Here is an 18,154-nt window from a genome sequence, read left to right on the forward strand (position 1 = left end):
CCTGTCTTGGGGGTGGCCTTGGGGTGGACGTTGGCCAGCCTGTGTGCAGAGCCACAGCACTCGACCTAATTCTGGGTGTGGAAACAGACCATTGTGTTGACGATTTTCTTTGTTTTGCTCTTTTAAAATAATATTTTATTAAAAACACACGCATGTTTTAACATTGCATGATGAGAAATGTTTAAGAGGTAAATTCAAACAGACTTTTAAGAGAAAATAAAAAGTCAAATGCTGTTGGGGCACAGCAGCCACACTGATCCCTCCTCTGCCAAGCCTGTGTCTTTGCTTCCTGTTTCCCGTATGTAGAGTTTCGGACCTGTTTGCAGTTTCATTCACTGCTTTGACCTAGTTTCTAGATTCAGCCTGAGACTGTGTTTTCTCTCCCTTCTCTGTTTTGTTTGTGTTGCTGAGCGGCAGTGCCCGTGGTTACTTATATTTACAGTGGGAAACCCAGCAGTGCTCCTGTGCCCTGGCTCAGTTTTCAGACGTTATCTACTGAAGGTCTCTCACATCAAGAACAGAAATAATGGAGAAAAATAAAACTGGGAGTGGTTCTCCACATGTGAGCGAGTCAGCCTCTAACTTGTGACTCTTTCCTCCAGTCTCCATGAAGTTAAGGGTGGTAACCACCTGCACTCGTGCACTCTTCTTTCCCGATTTGTCTTTCTTTCCTTCTTCTTCTTCTAACATTAAGGATAATTTTTAAAAAAATAAACTGTGTTTTTTAGAGCAGTTTTAGATTCACAACAAAATTTAGAGGAAGGTACAGAGATTTCCTGTCTATCCCCTGCTGCCACACCTGCCATTTCCCCTGTTGTTAACGTCTTAGGTTAGAGTGGTACATTTGTTAGGATTGACGAACCTGCATTGACACATCATAATCACCTCGAGTCCATAGCTTACATTAGAGTCCGCTCTAGGTGTTGTACATTCAACGGATTTGGACAAATGTATGACATGTATCCATCATTGTGGTGTCTTACAGAATAGTTTTACTGCCCTGAAAATCCTCTGTGCTCCACCTGTTCATTTCTCCTTCCTCCCTAATCCCTGGCAATCACTCTTTTTACTGTCTCCATAATTGTGCTTTTCCAGAATGTCATATAGCTGGAATCACACAGTGTGTAGCCTTTTCAGATTGGCTTCTTTCACTTAGCAATATGCGTTTAAGGTTCCTCTGTGTCTTTTTGTGGCTTGATAGCTTATTTCTTTTTAGTGCTGAATAATATTCCATTGTCTGGTTGTGTCATAGTTTATCCATTCATCTACTGAAGATCATCTTGGTTGCTTCCAAGTGTTGGCAGTTATGACTAAAGCTGCGATAAACGTCTGTGTGCATGTTTTTGTGTGGACATAACTTTGAGTTCCTTTGGGTAGAGCATATGATAAGAGTATGTTTAGTTTTGTAAAAACTGCCAAACTGTCTTCCAAAGTGGCTGTACCATTTTGTATTCCCACCAGCAGTGGATGAAGAGTCCCTCCTGTTCCACGTCCTTGTCAGCATTTGGTGTTGTCTGTGTTCTAGACTTTGGCCATTCTAATAGGTGTGCAGTGGTGTCTTGTTGCCTTAATTTACAATTCCCCTATGGCATATAACGTGGAGCATCTTTTCGTATGCTTATTTGCCATCTGTATATCTTCTTTGGTGAAGTGACTGTTCAGGTCTCTGGCCCCCTTTTTTTTTATGGTGAGGAAGATGGGCTCTGAGCTAACATCTGTTGCCAATATTTGTCTTTTTGCTTGAGGAAGGTTGTTGCTGAGCTACCATCTGTGCCAGTCTTCCTCTATTTTGTATGTGGCACACCGCCATGACATGACTAGATGAGTGGTATGTAGGTCCGCACGTGGATCCAAACCCACAAACCCCTGGTCGCTGAAGCAGAGTGCATGAACTTAACCAGTATGCCAACAGGCTGGCCCCTGACCCATTTTTAAAAATTGGATTCTTTTCTTTTCTTTTTTTTTTTAAAGATTGGTACCTGAGCCAATATCTGTTGCCAATCTTCTCTCTTTTCAAAAATTTTTCTTCTCCCCAAAGCTCCCCAGTACCTAGTTGTATATTCTAGTTGTAGGTCCTTCTGGTTCTGCTGTGTGGGACACCACCTCAGCATGGCTTGATGAGTGGTGCCAGCTCTGCACCCAGGACCCAAACTGGTGAAACCCTGGGCCACTGAAGTGGAGCATGCAAACCCAAATACTTGGCCACGAGGCCGGCCCCAGTTAGGTTATTTTCTTATTGTTGAGTTTTAAGAGTTCTTTATATATTCTGGATAACAGTCCTTTATCAGATGTGTCTTTTGCAAATATTTTGTCCCAGTCCGTAGTGTGTCTTCTCGTTCTCTTGACAACATCCTTCAAAGAGCAGAAGTTTTTAATTCTGATAAAGTCTAGCTTATCAATTCTTTCATGGATCATACCTTTGGTGTTGTATTTAAAAAGTCATCAACGTACCCCAGGTCAGCTAGGTTTTCTCCTGTTATCTTCTAAGAATTTGAGTTTCGCATTTTACGTTTAGGTCTCCGATCCATTTTGAGTTAATTTTTGTGAATGATGGAGGTTCGCTGCCTAGATTCTTTTTCTTTTTTTAAATTGTTTTATTGGGGTCATATTGCCTTACAACATTGTATAAATTTCAGGTGTACATCACTCTATTTCAGTTTCTGTGTAGACTGCGTGGTGTTCACCACCAACGGTCCAGTGTTTATCCATCACTGTACATATGTGCCCCTTTACCCCAGTTGCCCTCCCCTCACTGCTTTCTGTGGTAACCACTAATCTCTTCTCCTTATGTATGTGTGTGTGTATTTATCTTCCAAATATGAGTGAAAGCATGTCATATTTGTCTTTCTCTGACTTATTTCACTCAGCGTGATACCCTCAGGGTCCATCTGTGTTGCTGCAAATGACATAGTTTTGTCTTTCTTATGGCTGAGTAGTATTCCATTGTATATGTATATATATGCCACATCTTTATCCATTGATCTGTTAATGGGCACTTGGGTTGTTTCCACATCTCAGCTATTGTGAATAATGCTGCAGTGAACATAGGATGCATGTATCTTTTTGAATTATTGATTTCATGTTCTTTGGATAAATATCCAGTAGTGGAATAGCTGGATCATATGGTATTTCTATTTTTAACTTTTTGAGAAATCTCCATACTGTTTTCCATAGTGGCTGCACCCGTTTGGATTCCCACCAGCAGTGTGTGAGAGTTCCCTTCTCGCCACATCCTCTCTAACACTTGTTATTGCTTGTCTTGTAAATTATAGCCATGCTGATGGATGTAAGGTGATATCTCATTGTAGTTTTGATTTGCATTTAGTGATCTTTAACATCTTTTCATGTGCCTGTTGGCAATCTGTATCTCTTCTTTGGACACGTCATTCATATCCTCTGCCCATTTTTTGATCAAATTGTTCATTTTTTTTGTTGTTGAGTTGTATGAGTTCTTTATATAGTTTGGAAATTAACCCCTTGTCAAATATATAATTTGCAAATATTTTCTCCCAGTTGGTGGGTTATCTTTTCATTTTGTTGATAGTTACCTTTGCCTTGTAGAAGCTTTTTAGTCTGATGTGGTTCCACTTGCTTATTTTTTCTTCTATTTCCCTTGTCTGAGTAGGCATGGTATTCAAAAACATACTGCTAACACCTGTGTCAGAGAGCATACTGCCTATATTTTCTTCTAGGAGTTTTATGGTTTCAGGTCTTGGATTCAAGTCTTTAATCCATTTTGAGTTAATTTTTGTGTGTGGTTTAAGATGATGGTCTACTCTCATTCCTTTGTGTGTGGCTGTCCAGTTTTCCCAACACCACTTACGAAGAGACTTTGCTTTCTCCATTTCATGTTCTTGGCTCCTTTGTTGAAGATTAGCTGTCCGTAGATGTGTGGTTTTATTTCTGGGCTTTCAGTTCTGATCCATTGATCTGTGTGTCTGTTTTTGTGCCAGCACCATGCTGGGTTTTTTTTTTTTTTAAAGATTTTATTTTTCCTGGGGCTGGCCCTGTGGCTGAGTGGTTAAGTTTGCGTGCTCCGCTGCAGGCGGCCCAGTGTTTCGTTGGTTCGAGTCCTGGGTGCGGACACGGCACTGCTCATCGTACCACGCTGAGGCAGCATTCCATGTGCCACAACTCGAAGGACCCACAACAAAGAATATACAACTATGTACCGGGGGGCTTTGGGGAGAAAAAGGAAAAAAATAAAATCTTTTAAAAAAAAAGATTTTATTTTTCCTTTTTCTCCCCAAAGCACTCCTGTATATAGCTGAGTATTTTTAGTTGTGGGTCCTTCTTCTAGTTGTGGCATGTGGGATGCTGCCTCAGCATGGCCTGATGAGCGGTGCCGTGTCCACACCCAGGATTTGAACCAGCAAAACCCTGGGCTGCTGAAGCAGAGCACGCAAACTTAACCACCCGGCCACGGGGCCGGCCCCTACCATGCTGTTGTTGTTCCATGTAGTTTTAGGATTCTTTGTTCTATTTCTGTGAAGAATGCCATTGGCATTCTGATTGGGATTGCGTTGAATCTGGAGATTGCTTTAGGTAATATGGACATTTTAACTATGTTTATTCCTCCAATCCATGAGCATGGTATATCTTTCCATTTCTTTTTTTTTTTTTTTTCCCAAGGAAGATTAGCCCTGAGCTAACATCTGCCAATCCTCCTCTTTTTTTCTGAGGAAAACTGGCCCTGAGCTAACATCCGTGCCCATCTTCCTCTACTTTCTATGTGGGATGCCTACTGCAGCACGGCTTAACATGTGGTACCATGTCTGCACCCAGGATTTGACCGGAGAACCCAGGGCTGCTGAAGCGGATGCGTGCACTTAACTGCTGCACCACCGGGCTGGCTCCTCCATTTCTTTATGTCTTCTTCAGTTCCTCTCAATAGTGTCTTATAGTTTTCAACGTATAGATCTTTCACCTCCTTGGTTAAATGTATTCCTAGGTATTTTATTCTTTTTGTTGCAACTGTAAATGGGATTGTGTTCTTGATTTCCCTTTCTGCTGGTTTGTTGTTCATGTATAGAAATGCAGCTGATTTTTGTCTGTTGATTTTGTACCCTGCAACTTTACTATATTCATTGATTATTTCTAATAGTTTTTTGGTGGATTCTTTAGGGTTTTCTACATGTAGAATCATGTCATCTGCAAATAATGACAGTTTTCCTTCTTTCTTATTTGGATCTTTTTTATTTCTTTTTCTTGCCTACTTACTCTGGCTAAAACTTCCGGTACTATGTTGAATAAGTCTGGCGAGAGTAGGCATACTTGTCTTGTTCCTGCTCTCAGAGGAATAGCTTTCAGTTTTGCACTGTTGAGTATGATGTTGGCTGTGGGTTTGTCATATATGGTCTTTATTATGTTGAGGTATTTTCCTTCTATATCCATTTTTATTGAGGATTTTTATGGTAAATGGATGTTGGATCTTCTCAGATGCTTTCTCTGCATCTGTTAAGATTATCATGTGACTTTTATTTTTTGTTTTGTTCATGTGATGTTTCACATTGACTGATTTGTGGATGTTGAACCATCCCTGCATCCCTGGAAGAATTCTCACTTGACCATGGTGTGTGATCCTTTTAATGTATTGTTATATTCGATTTGCTAATATTTCGTTGAGGATTTTTGCATCTGTGTTCATCAGCAATATTGCTCTGTGATTTTCCTTTTTTGTGTTGTCCTTGTCTGGTTTTGGTATCAGGGTAACACTGGCCTTGTATAATGCGTTAGGAAGTGTCCCGTCCTCTTCAATTTTTCGGAATAGTTTTAGAAAGATAGGTGTTAAATCTTCTTTGAATGTTTGGTAGAATTCACCAGAGAAGCCATCTGGTCCTGCACTTTTGTTTTTTGGGGAGGTTTTTGATTACTGTTTCAGTCTCTTTGTCATTTGTCTATTTAGGTTCTCTGTTTCTTATTGATTCACTGTTGGGAGGTTGTATGATTCTAAGAATTTATCCATTTCTTCTAAGTTATCCAATTTGTTGGCATATAGCTTTTCATAGTATTCTCTTATAATACTTTGTATTTCTGTGGTATCTGTTGTAATTTCTCCTCTTTCTTTTCTGATTTTATTTATTCGAGTCTTCTCTCTCTTTTTCTTTTTTTTTTTTAAAGATTTTATTTTTTTCCTTTTTCTCCCCAAAGCCCTCCAGTACATAGTTGTATATTCTTCGTTGTGGGTCCTTCTATTTATGACATGTGGGATGCTGCCTCAGCGTGGTTTGATGAACAGTGCCATGTCCGCACCAGGATTCGAACCAGTGAAACACTGGGCCACCTGCAGTGGAGTGTGCGAACTTAAGCACTCGGCCACGGGGCCAGCCCCTCTCTCTCTTTTTCTTAGTGAGTCTGGCTAAGGGTTTGTCAATTTTGTTTATCTTCTCGAAGAACCAGCTCTTAGTTTCACTGATTCTTTCTCTTGTTTCTTTTTAGTCTCTATTTCATTTACTTCTGCTCTGATTTTTATTACTTCTCTCCTGCTACTGACTTTGGGCTTTGTTCTTCTTTTTCTAGTTCTTTTAGGTATACGGTAAGCTTGTTTATTTGAGATTTTTCTTGTTTGTTGAGGTAGGCCTGCATTGCTGTAAATTTTCCTCTTAGTACTGCTTTTGCTGCATCCCATGTTTTGGTGTGTGGTGTTTTCCTTTTTATTTGTTTCTAGGTATTTTTTGCTTTCCCTTTTGATTTCTTCATTGATCCAGTGTTGTTCAGTAGCATGTTCTTTAGGACCCACATATTTGTGAATTTATCAGTGTTTTTCTTGTAGTCGACTTCTAGTTTCATAGCATTGTCGTCAGAAAAGATGCTTGATATGATTTCAAGCTTCTTAAATTTATTGAGGCTTGCTTTGGTTCCCATCGTATGGTCTGTTTTCGAGAAGGTTCCAAGTGTACTTGAGAAGAATGTGTATTCTGGTTTTGGATGGATTGTTCTATATGTGTGTATATATATGTATGTATATATGTAGTCCATCTGGTCTAGTGTTTCATTTAAGTCCACTGTTTCCTTGTTGACTTTCTGTCTGGATGATCTATCCATTGTTGAAGTGGGGCGTTGAGGTCCCCTACTCTGATTGTGTTGCTGTCAGTTTCTCTCTTTAGTCTGTTAATAGCTGCTTTATGTACTTTGGTGCTCTTGTGTTAAGTTCATATATATTAATACATATTATGTCTTCTTGTTGGAATGTCCCTTTTATCATTATGTAATGCCCATCTTTGTCTCTTGTTATCCTTTTTATTCTGAAGTCTGCTTTGTCTGATGTAAGTACAGCTACATCCACTTTCTTTTGCTTGCCATTTATATGGAGTATCATCTTGCATCCCTTCACTCTGAGCCTGTTTGTCTTTAGAGCTGAGATGTGTTTCCTGGAGGCAGCATATTGTTGGGTCTTGTTTTTTAATCTATACTGCCACTCTGTGTCTTTTTCCTGTTTTGCTGAGGAAGATTCCCCTGAGCTAACATCCATTGCCAACCCTCCTCTTTTTTTTTTCTTCGTGAGGAAGATTAGCCCTGAACCAACATCTGTGCCAAGCTGGAAAGACCTGGTCACTGCCGGGGGGAAGGGGAGGAGACGCACACACTGGATGTGCTGGTAGACAGGCAGGGAGTAATCACCCTCTCTACCCCCGCCAGGACTGCCCTCCAGTAAGCAGGCTAAGTCTGCTGGGAGAGGGGTAGAGAGCAAGCTGGCCTGCCTTCTCTGCCCCTTCCAGGACTGCTTGAGCAAGCCACCTGTTTTCTCACAGTTGTGCAGGCCAGTATGTTTTGGAAATTCAAGTCAGAGGGCCCCACCCCAGCTGAGACAATCTGAGATTATATACTATCCCCAATGTTGGAAAGTCAGAGCAGAGTTACAAAGCATAAATAAAGAGAAAACTGAGGAAAACATAGAAAACCACCAAATTGAAATGGCAGACAGAAATACAAGGAAAAAGAAACAACAGAAATACAGAACAACCAGAAAACAAAAGACAAAATGGCATATTTATTAAGCCGCAATATATCAATAATCACTCTAAGTGCGAACGGATTGAATTCACCGATCAAAAGACAAAGAGTTGTCTGTGTGGCTGAGTGGTTGAAGTCCCACGTGCCCTGCTTCAGTGGCCCAGGCTCTGAGGTTTGGATCCTAGGTGCAGACCTGTTCCGCTCGCCAGCCATGCTGTGGAGGTGTCCCACACACAAACAAAGTAGAGGGAGATTGTGGCCGCGTAGGGAATCTTCCATTGGTCAGTGGCTTGCTGACTGGTTGTAGCTTAGAGAAGAGAGAGAAAGGGAACAACTCACTCCACCGTGGTGCTGACGTCGCTCTTAGATTCATTTTATGCATGTGGATGTCCAGTTGTTCAGCACCATTTGTTGAACAGACTCTCTTGCTCTCTTGTTGCCTTTGCTCTTTTGTCAAAGACCAGTTGATTATATTTATGCGGGTCTGTTTCTGAGTTCTCTCTTCCGTTCCATTGAATCATTTGTCTATTCTTCTTTGGCAATACTACACCATCTTGGTTACTGCAGCCTTATAGTAAGTCTCAAAGTCAGGTAACACCAGTCCTTCAACTTTGTTCTTTTCCTTCAATTTGTGTCGACTCTTCCAGGTCTTTTGCTTTTCCGTATAATTTTAGGTTCAGTTTGTTAATATCCACAAAGTAACTTGCTAGGATTTTGATTGGGATTGTGTTGAATGGGTAGATCAAGTTGGGAAGAACTGACATCTTGACAATATTGTCTTCCTATCTGTGAACATGGAATATCTCTCCATTTGATTAGTTCTTTGATTTTGCTTATCAGCCTTTTGGTACATGCAGTTGGTAGCAAGTCATGGAAACCCAGCTTCAGCTGACTTCCAGAGTAAGGGCTTTTCTGGTGCAGGTGGCATCTGGGGGTGGGGAAAGGGGTGTCAGGTTGGCTGTAATGACTCATGTGAGTTGTCATTGTGCTGCTCTCTCCAGGGCCTCTTCATCCCAAGTCTGGCTCCCCTCCTGGTGGCACAGTGCCTGTGGCAGCTCTAGGGTTCACATTCTCCCCACAGGCCATCCGGGAGATGGAGTACCTGTATCCCAAAAATTCCCATCAGAAGACAGGCCCTTCACATGGAATGGGCTGTCTGCACCCGTTCCTGCAGTCTGGGGGATGCCCTATGCTGGTTGTTTTGATCTGGGTGGTCTTTGATGGCCAGGACTGGTCGAGACCTGCTCCCATGATTGCTGTGATGGATAGTATGGGCCGTCACAGCAGCCACATCAGCCCCGTGGTGACTAGAATTAGGCACTCTGGCTTCTCTGGCAGCTCCGACTGTCAAAGGGTTCTGCTCTCTTCCTTCTGGAGCCTTCACTGCCTGAGACAGAGGTGCTGCGTGGTGGAGATGCTGTGTGACGAGCATGCTTTTTGCTTCTCAGGGTGGTGTGTGTGATCCCTCCGGTTGTGGCTGCGCCCCCCTCCTTGTGGGTGGCAAGGCCGCCCTCCCTCTACAGCCACAGGATGAGGATCTTCAGGCACTGCCTCAAAGAACACACAGCTCCCTATGCCCAGCAGCTGCAGCAGATGACGGCTCTGCGCTCACTGCAGTTTCCAGAGCTGAGATTGGTCCAGTTTGACTCAGGTATGAGAGGAGATCCCATTTGCACTGCTTACCATGTCAGATTCACTTGCTTTGGATTCTGAGATACTCTTGATGTTACTCATTTCACAGGAAAGCTGGAAGCCTTAGCTATTTTACTACAGAAATTGAAATCTGAGGGACGTCGAGTGCTGATTTTATCGCAGATGGTTCTTATGTTAGATATCTTAGAAATGTTCTTGAACTTCCATTATCTCACCTATATAAGAATTGATGAAAATGCCAACAGTGAACAGAGGCAGGTAAGAAGAAATTGTTTACTTTGTCACCATTTACAGTTCAGTTGTGTAAACTTTAATCGCCAGTTTCTGACCTGGTTTCTCAGAGCTGTGTAAATTCAGTGTTGTCATGACCCTTCTGAACAAAGGAAAGAACTTGTGAATGTCGTTGGACTTTGGTAATTCTTTAGCTCCATCCTTTGATATGTTTTCATAAGTCATTTTATTCCAGAGACACACAGTCGGTTAGATGTCTCAGAATTAGACTTGATGTCCTCCGGTCATTACAGGACAAGATTGGTGTGCTTCAGGAGGTGGTATGGGGTGGAAATACAGAAACTGTCTAGATGAATTTGCAGTAAAGAAATCCAAGTTAAAATAATATGCTTGTTTTTCACTCGTCAGATTTGCTAAGGGTATCTTGATTCCCTCAGGTACAACGAGACAGGCATTCTCATACCCTGCTGGTAGGGGTGCAGATTACTACCACTTTCTAGAAGGCAAGTTGACAGTATCGGTTGTGAACCCCAAAAATGGATATGTGCCTGGCGTAGTAGTTCTGTATCTGCGACTCTCTCCCCCAGCACCACCACACTTCTTAAAGATTTATGTACACAGTTGTTCACTGTAGAAATGTTCGTAACAACTCCCAGTTCAGAGCAAAATGACTGGTAGTAGAACAGTGCGTGGATAAGTTGTCCCTGTGCCGTAGGGCTTGGCAGTATTGTAAACAGACCCCGTCCCAGGCATTCCAGGGGATGCACTGAGAAGCCATCATCAACAGCATTTCGGAACAGATTTTAGTAGCATTGCAAAATGTTCCCGAGAGCCAAAGGCAAGCTATTTTTTTACCCACTTATCTTACCCCCTTCAGGTTATATGGCACAGTCAGGGCTTCTCACACACGTTGACACACACGAGAAGGCCTGCAAGGAAATACCCTACAGTCTTTTTTTTTTTAGTAAAGATTTTATTTTTCAGTTTCTTCCCAAAGCCCCCTGGTACATAGTTGTGTATTTTTAGTTGTGGGTCCTTCTAGTTGTGGCATGTGGGACGCCGCCTCAGCCTGGCTTGACGAGCGGTGCCATGTCCACGCCCAGGATCCGAACCAGCAAAACCCTGGGTTGCTGAAGTGGAGTGCGCGAACTTAACCACTCAGCCACGGGGCCGACCCCCACCACAGTCTTTATTAACAAGCTTTCTTGGTAGTGATGTAACAAATTATATAGAGAATTTCTTGAAGGAGAAGGGTTGGTCAACTGCTGTGTCTGTTTTGGCACTGAGATCATGGCAGAAGAGAAGTGTTCAGCTGAGGCCATTTCAGCTCATGGCCTTGAGTGAGGTGGAGGAGCCTCTCTTCCTCATTGTTACCTACTCCCTCAGCCTTACTCCAGGGACTTTTGCTGTAAAGTGCCCTGGCATTGCCTGAGGGCACATGAAAAAGCACATATCCCTCCCCAGTAAGACTCTGTGTTCTTGTGGGGCCTACAGATTGAGCTGACAGTGTGTGTCAGATGGAATCTGACATTTTCCTTTTTGTAAGTGATGACTCACATTATTTAAATAGTGTGTAGAGATGTTTGTGATCTGTGAGTGAGAGATGACGCAAATGCACAGAAGAGCTAGAATAAAATGCTAAAATCTGGTCTAATTTGAACATAGGCCATGTGTCAAAGGAAACACAAACCAAATAGTTTTGTTATGGAATAGTTTCTGACTGATACATAGCAGAAAGTGTCAAAGGTTTCTGAACATTTACCAAGAATACTAACTGGAGATTTTTTATTTCATCTTAGGAACTGATGAGGAGTTTCAACAGAGACAGGAGGATTTTCTGTGCAATTCTCTCCACTCACAGCCGCGCTACAGGCGTGAGCCTGGTAGAGGCAGACGCGGTGGTGTTCTATGACAATGACCTGAACCCTGTGATGGATGCCAAGGCCCAGGAGTGGTGTGACAGAATTGGGAGGCGCAAGGATGTGCACATATACAGGTGAGGAGTGGGCTAAGGCTGGGGTGAGCCTATGTGCGAGGGGGAGCTCTGTGCAGGCGTGGGCGCTGGATGCGCTGCCGCGGAGAGGCCTGTGGGCCTGGGATAGCACGCTGCAGTGCACTTTGGAAGTTTCCGCTAAGTTTTGTTTACTTTTCCTTCAGGCAGACTTATGTTCCTGCTATCTTATTTATTCTTTCTTTATATTTAACATTTGCTTGAGATACAATTTAGTTTGCTTGAAATTGTGACTGAGTTGTGTTGCTTAGACATAACTTGCTGTCCTTTCAACATGTATTTGTTGTATCTCTTTTAGAGTATCTGAACCTTAAAGAATGATTTATGTTTTAGGTTGTTTCAACTATCGTCAAATATGAATTATCTGTTAGTAAATTGGCTATTGAAAGAATTAAATCTTATAACTGGCCAAATATATGTAATTGAGGAAAATGGAGAAGGCCCTGCTCTATTTCTGAATTTCCAGAAGTATTTACGTAGTAGTGCAGTCATAGTAGGTCTGCAGTTTTTTTGCGTATTTGTTTTGTGCCCGGTGTGCGCTGAGCACTTGATGCGCCCCTTCTGTGCCGCGGCTGCTTCTCTGACATGTCAGCGTGAAGTCTCACAAGTGGCGGCTGGCCCAGGACTGAAGCCCCAGCTTGTGCGACGTAGTAATCTTAGTGTATTTAAAGAGCTTTATTGTTGTGTTTCTGACTATAAATATATTATTTGTTCATTGAAAAAAAAGAAGAAAATCAAGTAGAGAAGAGTAACTCTCCCATAGAAATAGCAGTCAGTCACATTTTGGTGTATGGCTTTCCAGGCATTTAAAAAATTTTCTTAGATGGCTCATGTCATCAGTCTTATTTTGTAATCCCTTTTTATTTTAACAATATATTGTGAGTGTATTTCCATGCTAATAAATGTAAATTTGTACATCATTTGTATTGAATGAATAATGTTTCATTGTTTAATTTCTCCCTTATCATTGAATGCCTTTAGCAATTACTAGCTGGAAATGGTAAAAATATTTTTTCTCAGTAGCCACAAAATCTGTAAACAGGAATAATCTTAGCAGTAAAGATGCAGAACGTATAAGAAGTAAGAGTATAAAATTGTGTGAAAAGTTGCAAGATGAGATGTCACTTGTGGGAGGATATGCTGTGTTTTTGGACAGGAAGATGTGGTTCATAAAAATGTGAAGTTTTCCCAAAGCGATACTAAAATTTGACTTGATTTTAATGAAAGCCCTGATTATTGGTGTTAGTGTATTTGTGTGCATGGACCTACACACACAGTTGGAGAAAGTGGTTTTTAAAGTATATTTGGGTGGAAGATAATGATGACCAGCAAACAGGATGACACGGGTTGCAGGGAGAGGGTGTGCTGGAGGCCCTGAGGGTGAGCGTGCGGCCTCGTCGCGCGCTGTTGGGATCAGCACAGAGCAGCAGTGCAGGCTAAAGAGCCTGGCTCAGATGTGGATGTCAGCACAGTGGGATTTCAGTTTAATTGAAACGTAGTTTATTCAATGTGTTGGTGACACACTGTGTCCGTGAGGAAGGGGACAGGGTTGGAGTGCTGTTTCCTGCTTTATGACTAGAATACAGTCCCCGTGAATTAAGGACATAAATGTGAAAATAAAGCAACAATTTTAGAGTGTTATTTGAGATAATACCTGTAGCCTGGAGCTTGAAGGGATCACTTTAATCAAACAGAAAACTCGAAAGGAAGGAAAGATAGGCATATTTGAGTATAGTAAAATAAAAATTGAAGTATAGTCACATTGCATAACGTTTCAGTTGACAGCAGACCGCATATATGACAGTGGTCCCGTGAGATTAGTACCATACGGCCTAGGTGTGTGGTAGGCTGCACCATCTAGATTTGTGTAAGTACATTCTCTGTTGTTCACACAACGATGAAATTGCCTAGTGCTGCATTTCTTAGAACATAACCCCATTATTAAGCAACACATGCTGTATTGCAAAAAGATTCCATAAGCACAGTTAATAGGCAAATAAGATTTGGAAAATTGTTTGCAATTCTCTTAATAGACAGAGGGTTATGTACTCTTACAAGTTGAGAAGAAAGGTAAATGACCCCCTTTTTAAGAAGGGTGGGGAGGGAACCTAAGAATAGAACAGGCACTTCTGGGTGACCAAAAACATGTGACAGGATGCCCAAAGGTAGACACAAATGCAAGTTGAATGTGCGGTGACCTTTCTGCTCACATGCCCCTACAGGTGAGACCGTAAAGGGCATGTCTGCTGGCAGTGCCCGGTGAGGGAACCTCCGTACTTTATTGGGAACTCAGGGTCATTTCACTCTTTTGAAAGCAGTGTAGCAAGGTCTGTTGAAGTGAAAATTGCATGTACCCTTTGCCCCCAGCATTACTCTCAAGGGGGTTGAGCCCGTGATATAAGAGTAGTTACTGCAGCTTGTTCATGTGGCATGAAGCAGACCCCAGCCAGTGCCATCCTTGGGGTACAGCCACACCCTGAGTATTGAGCAGCCACCAGAAACATAAGTTCATTTGGGGGATTTCTGTAGGACACTGTTCAGTGAGAAGCAAAGTGGAGATAAGTGTGTAATGAGGCAGATGATGCCTGACCACCATGTATAAATGTGATCACGTGAAGGTGCAGGGCGCATTGTGGAAGTCCGTGTGCCAGGTTGTCAGCACTGAGGAAGACAGGTACTCAGGATGAGTCCAGGAGGACCGAGTAGGATATTTCCAGGTGGAGGCCATAGGATGGGGAGATGAGGGTGACAAGCAGGACACTGGGTACGGAGGTGTGGGACAGTGTGCAGGGCTTCTGGGGCCTGCCCTCATGCTGTGTGGAGGTGGGGGCACAGCTGGACGGAGATGGGAGAGGGGACAGTGGACCACGGAGGCCTTTGACCGCCACATCAAGGAAGGAACGTACTCAACAGGGCATTGTGTATGACAAGTACTTTGAAAGCCATGCAGCACCCACCTGAGCAGTGAGGGGTGCTGTTCACAGGCTGTCTCTGCCCCCGGGTCTGCTTCCAGTTGCCTTTGCTGTCATTGTGTGTGTGTCTGTGTTTTGTTTGTAGGCTTGTGAGTGGCAATTCCATTGAAGAGAAATTGTTGAAAAATGGAACCAAAGACTTGATCCGAGAAGTAGCTGCTCAGGGAAATGATTACTCCATGGCATTCTTAACGCAGGTATCCTTCATTTATAAGTCCTTAGCAGGGTTACCCTACAGGGAGGGGAACTGTATGGAGTCCATGCAGTCAGTGAGGGGTTGTCTGATGGTTTCCCTGGTACTCAGGAGTCGAGCTCAGGGCAGGCATGAAACCATTTTTTTGTTGCTGGAGAATAATATGCATTTTTGTGTTCAGCGGACTATCCAGGAACTGTTTGAAGTCTATTCTCCCATGGATGATGCTGGCTTTCCAGTAAAAGCTGAAGAGTTCGTTGTCCTTTCTCAGGAACCTTCCATCACAGAAACCATTGCACCCAAGATTGCCAGACCTTTCATAGAGGTAAGAACAGATCCAGCCTGCCCTGAAGAGTTGTTTGATAAGGAGCTGGGCCTGCTTTGAGTCCTGACCTCTCCTGCTCTTGAGTCGTGTGGGCCCTGGGTCCCCGCTGCCCAGCTCAGCAGCTGTGGTGTCTTCATCTGCTCTTCTTGAGCCACCCCCAGCTTCCCCAGCCATCGTGTGAAGGTTGTCACTCCCGAGCTGCTGCTCGCCTGTCCTGTCCATGACCTTCTGCTTTGTGTGGTCTGCCCCTGCCCACCCCCCGATAGTCAGCTATCTCAGCTCCTCCTCTGTCTCAGAGCACTGCTAGGGAAGAGCCACGCTCTGAATGGGAGCCCTGTGTGTGCATGTAAAAAACATGTCTGATTCTGAGGACAGTACAGAAAAGAACGTAACCTCCCTTGTTAATACCTTTTTCTGTTGGTTACGTGTTGAAATAATAATGTTTTGAATGTATCAGGTTAAATAAAATACTGGCTTTTACATTTTTAACACAAGTAATAGAGATTTTAAATTGTACATATGGCTCACGTGATGCTGCTTTTGAGTGGTGCTGCTCTGTGGACACGTCACAGACTCACTGTTGGGGCCACCTCACTTCCGGTCCTGCCTCGTGGAGGGGCCCTCGGCTGCAGGCTGCCTTCCTCCTCTCAGGACTCACCCTCCTCCCCTTGGCCCACCTGGTGAGGAGGTCGTCTCCTCCTCTACCCCCTTCCTGGGCACTGGTTTCCAGGCTTTTACCTTAGAGGGACCCTGTGTCCCGGTCCTCTTCCCGCCTCGTTGCCCAGAGTGTGAGGCTCCCTGGCCCTCTCCTCCTCCTTGAGTGGCTGGGGCCCTTGGTGAGGAGGACTTGCCATCTCCTCTTCCAGTTTTAAAAATTAACTATCTGGTTATTGAGAAGTAATACATGTATGTGGTAGAACCTTCAAGAATTTATGATGAAATCTAAGTCTCCTGTCGCACAGCCTCCTTCCCTGCTCAGAGACAGCCACTGTCTGCAGTGCCTATGTTTCCTTTCAGGAGTCTTCTGGTGTAATGTCCCTCGCACAGAAACATCTTACAGCTTTTTCTCTATCGAGAAGAACAGATCTATCCTATCCTTTTAAAAATAGTTGATAATTGCATGAGGTTAAAGAAGAAACCCAGGGGTTGGCTCCATGGCCGAGTGGTTAAGTTTGCACGCTCTGCTTCAGTGGCCCAGGGTTCGCCAGTTCAGATCCTGGGTGCGGACCTACACACTGCTCCTCAGGCCACACTGAGGTGGCATCCCACATAGCATAACCAGAAGGACCTACAACTAGAATATACAACTATGTACTGGGGGGCTTTGGGGAGAAGAAGAAGAAAGGAAAAAAAAAAAAGATTGTCAACAGATGTTAGCTCAAGGCCAATCTTTAAAAAAAAAAAAGCAACCCAAACAGCCCAGAAGGATAGTAGGGAAGATAGTTTCTCTCCCAGAGGTAACCATTTAACCATGATTAAAATTGCACACGTATCCTGGAAGAAAAATGTGAGGCATGAACATGTGTGTGCACGTGTGTGTGAGAACTGTGAGCGTGTTACATACCCTTGCTGTTTTTCTTAATATATCTTGGAGATGTTTGCGTGTTGGCACATAGGTATCTACTTTGTTGTCTTCAAAGCAGCATAATATTTCAGCAGAGATTCTTTGAAACGTATTGGTTGAATGTCTTACCGTGTGTCAGGCACTTTCTAGGCAGGAGGGCTATAGCATTGAAAAAACACCAGCCTTGCCCTCCATGAAGCTTGTATTCTAGTAAGGGGAGAGATAACAAACCAGTAAGCGAGTGAAATATGTACTCTCCTCTGAGATGGTGTGAAGTGCAGAGAAGCTGACTCTGGGGAGGGAGCAGACAACGTCCAGGCAGGAGCAATGTGGGCAGAGGAACAGCACGTGCAAGGCCGCCTCTGTGTCTGGACAGCAGGGGTATACCCAGGGGGACGAGGGGGTGATGGAGATGAGGCCTGACCATGGGCGTGCTCTTTAAACCAATCTCCTGGCTCTGTGTTGAGACTAGATTGTGGGGGCCAGTTTACTGCCAAGTGTTGCTGAGACGTGGACGTCATTCTCACTGGTGTCTTGGTAGATAGGTGATAGTATCTCTCTGGTTTAATTTGCATTCGGCTTTGGCTGATGAATTTGCTAACCTCTTCCTGTGTTCATGGGCAGTGGGAATACTTTTTTATGAAGTGCCTGCTCATGTCTTTTTCCTATTTTTTTTTAACTAGGTTGTCTTTTTGTCTTAATGGCTTCTTGGTGTTCTGAATGTATTCTGGGTGCAAGGCCTTTGTTGGATACATGTGAACTGTCTTCTTCCATTCTGTGGTTTGCTTTGTTTAATGCTGTCTTTCGATGAGCAGAGATTCTTGGTCCCAGTGCTGCCCAGCAGACTGTCTATTATGTGGTTGGTGCTTTTGTGTTCTGCTTATGAGAAATTCTCCTCACCCTGAGGTCGTCATACATTCTCCTTTATTTTCTTCTAGATGTTTCAGTGTTTGATTCTTCATATTTGGATGTATAATCTGTCTGGAAATCATTTCTGTATGTAGTGTGAGGTATGATGATATTTTAAACTTTTCAGATTTTGCCAGATTGCCCTGAAAAGAGGTTGTGCCAGTTCTTAATGGATATCCACTAACCAAAAACTGTATTATCCTCTCTGATGTGAGAGTGTGTCTCCACATCTGCCAGCACCTGTCAGGTGTGTGGTCCTGGCTGGTGTGATAGGCACAGTGGTGTCTCCTTACTTTAGTTTGCATTTCTTGGACTTGCTGGCACTGACTGTCTCACACAGCTG

General features: G+C 43.3%; 1 protein-coding gene and 1 non-coding gene across 49 annotated transcripts in view; both read left to right on the forward strand.

Annotated features, from left to right (window-relative positions):
- EP400 (E1A binding protein p400) overlaps window positions 1-18,154 on the forward strand; it is a 120,537-nt gene that overhangs the window by 68,027 nt on the left and 34,356 nt on the right. For all 48 annotated transcript variants that reach the window (XM_070629353.1, XM_070629374.1, XM_070629375.1 and 45 more), the window contains 5 exons: window positions 9,402-9,604; window positions 9,695-9,864; window positions 11,637-11,833; window positions 14,906-15,017; window positions 15,195-15,338. In XM_070629353.1, the coding sequence (XP_070485454.1) occupies window positions 9,402-9,604; window positions 9,695-9,864; window positions 11,637-11,833; window positions 14,906-15,017; window positions 15,195-15,338 (826 nt within the window). The remainder of the gene's footprint in view (window positions 1-9,401; window positions 9,605-9,694; window positions 9,865-11,636; window positions 11,834-14,905; window positions 15,018-15,194; window positions 15,339-18,154) is intronic.
- On the forward strand, window positions 11,215-11,345 carry LOC139084982 (small nucleolar RNA SNORA49). The gene has a single exon (XR_011542919.1). It is a non-coding gene; the product is annotated as a small nucleolar RNA SNORA49 (small nucleolar RNA).

The sequence above is a fragment of the Equus przewalskii genome, chromosome 7, assembly GCF_037783145.1.
Source record: "Equus przewalskii isolate Varuska chromosome 7, EquPr2, whole genome shotgun sequence".
NCBI lineage: Eukaryota > Metazoa > Chordata > Mammalia > Perissodactyla > Equidae > Equus > Equus przewalskii.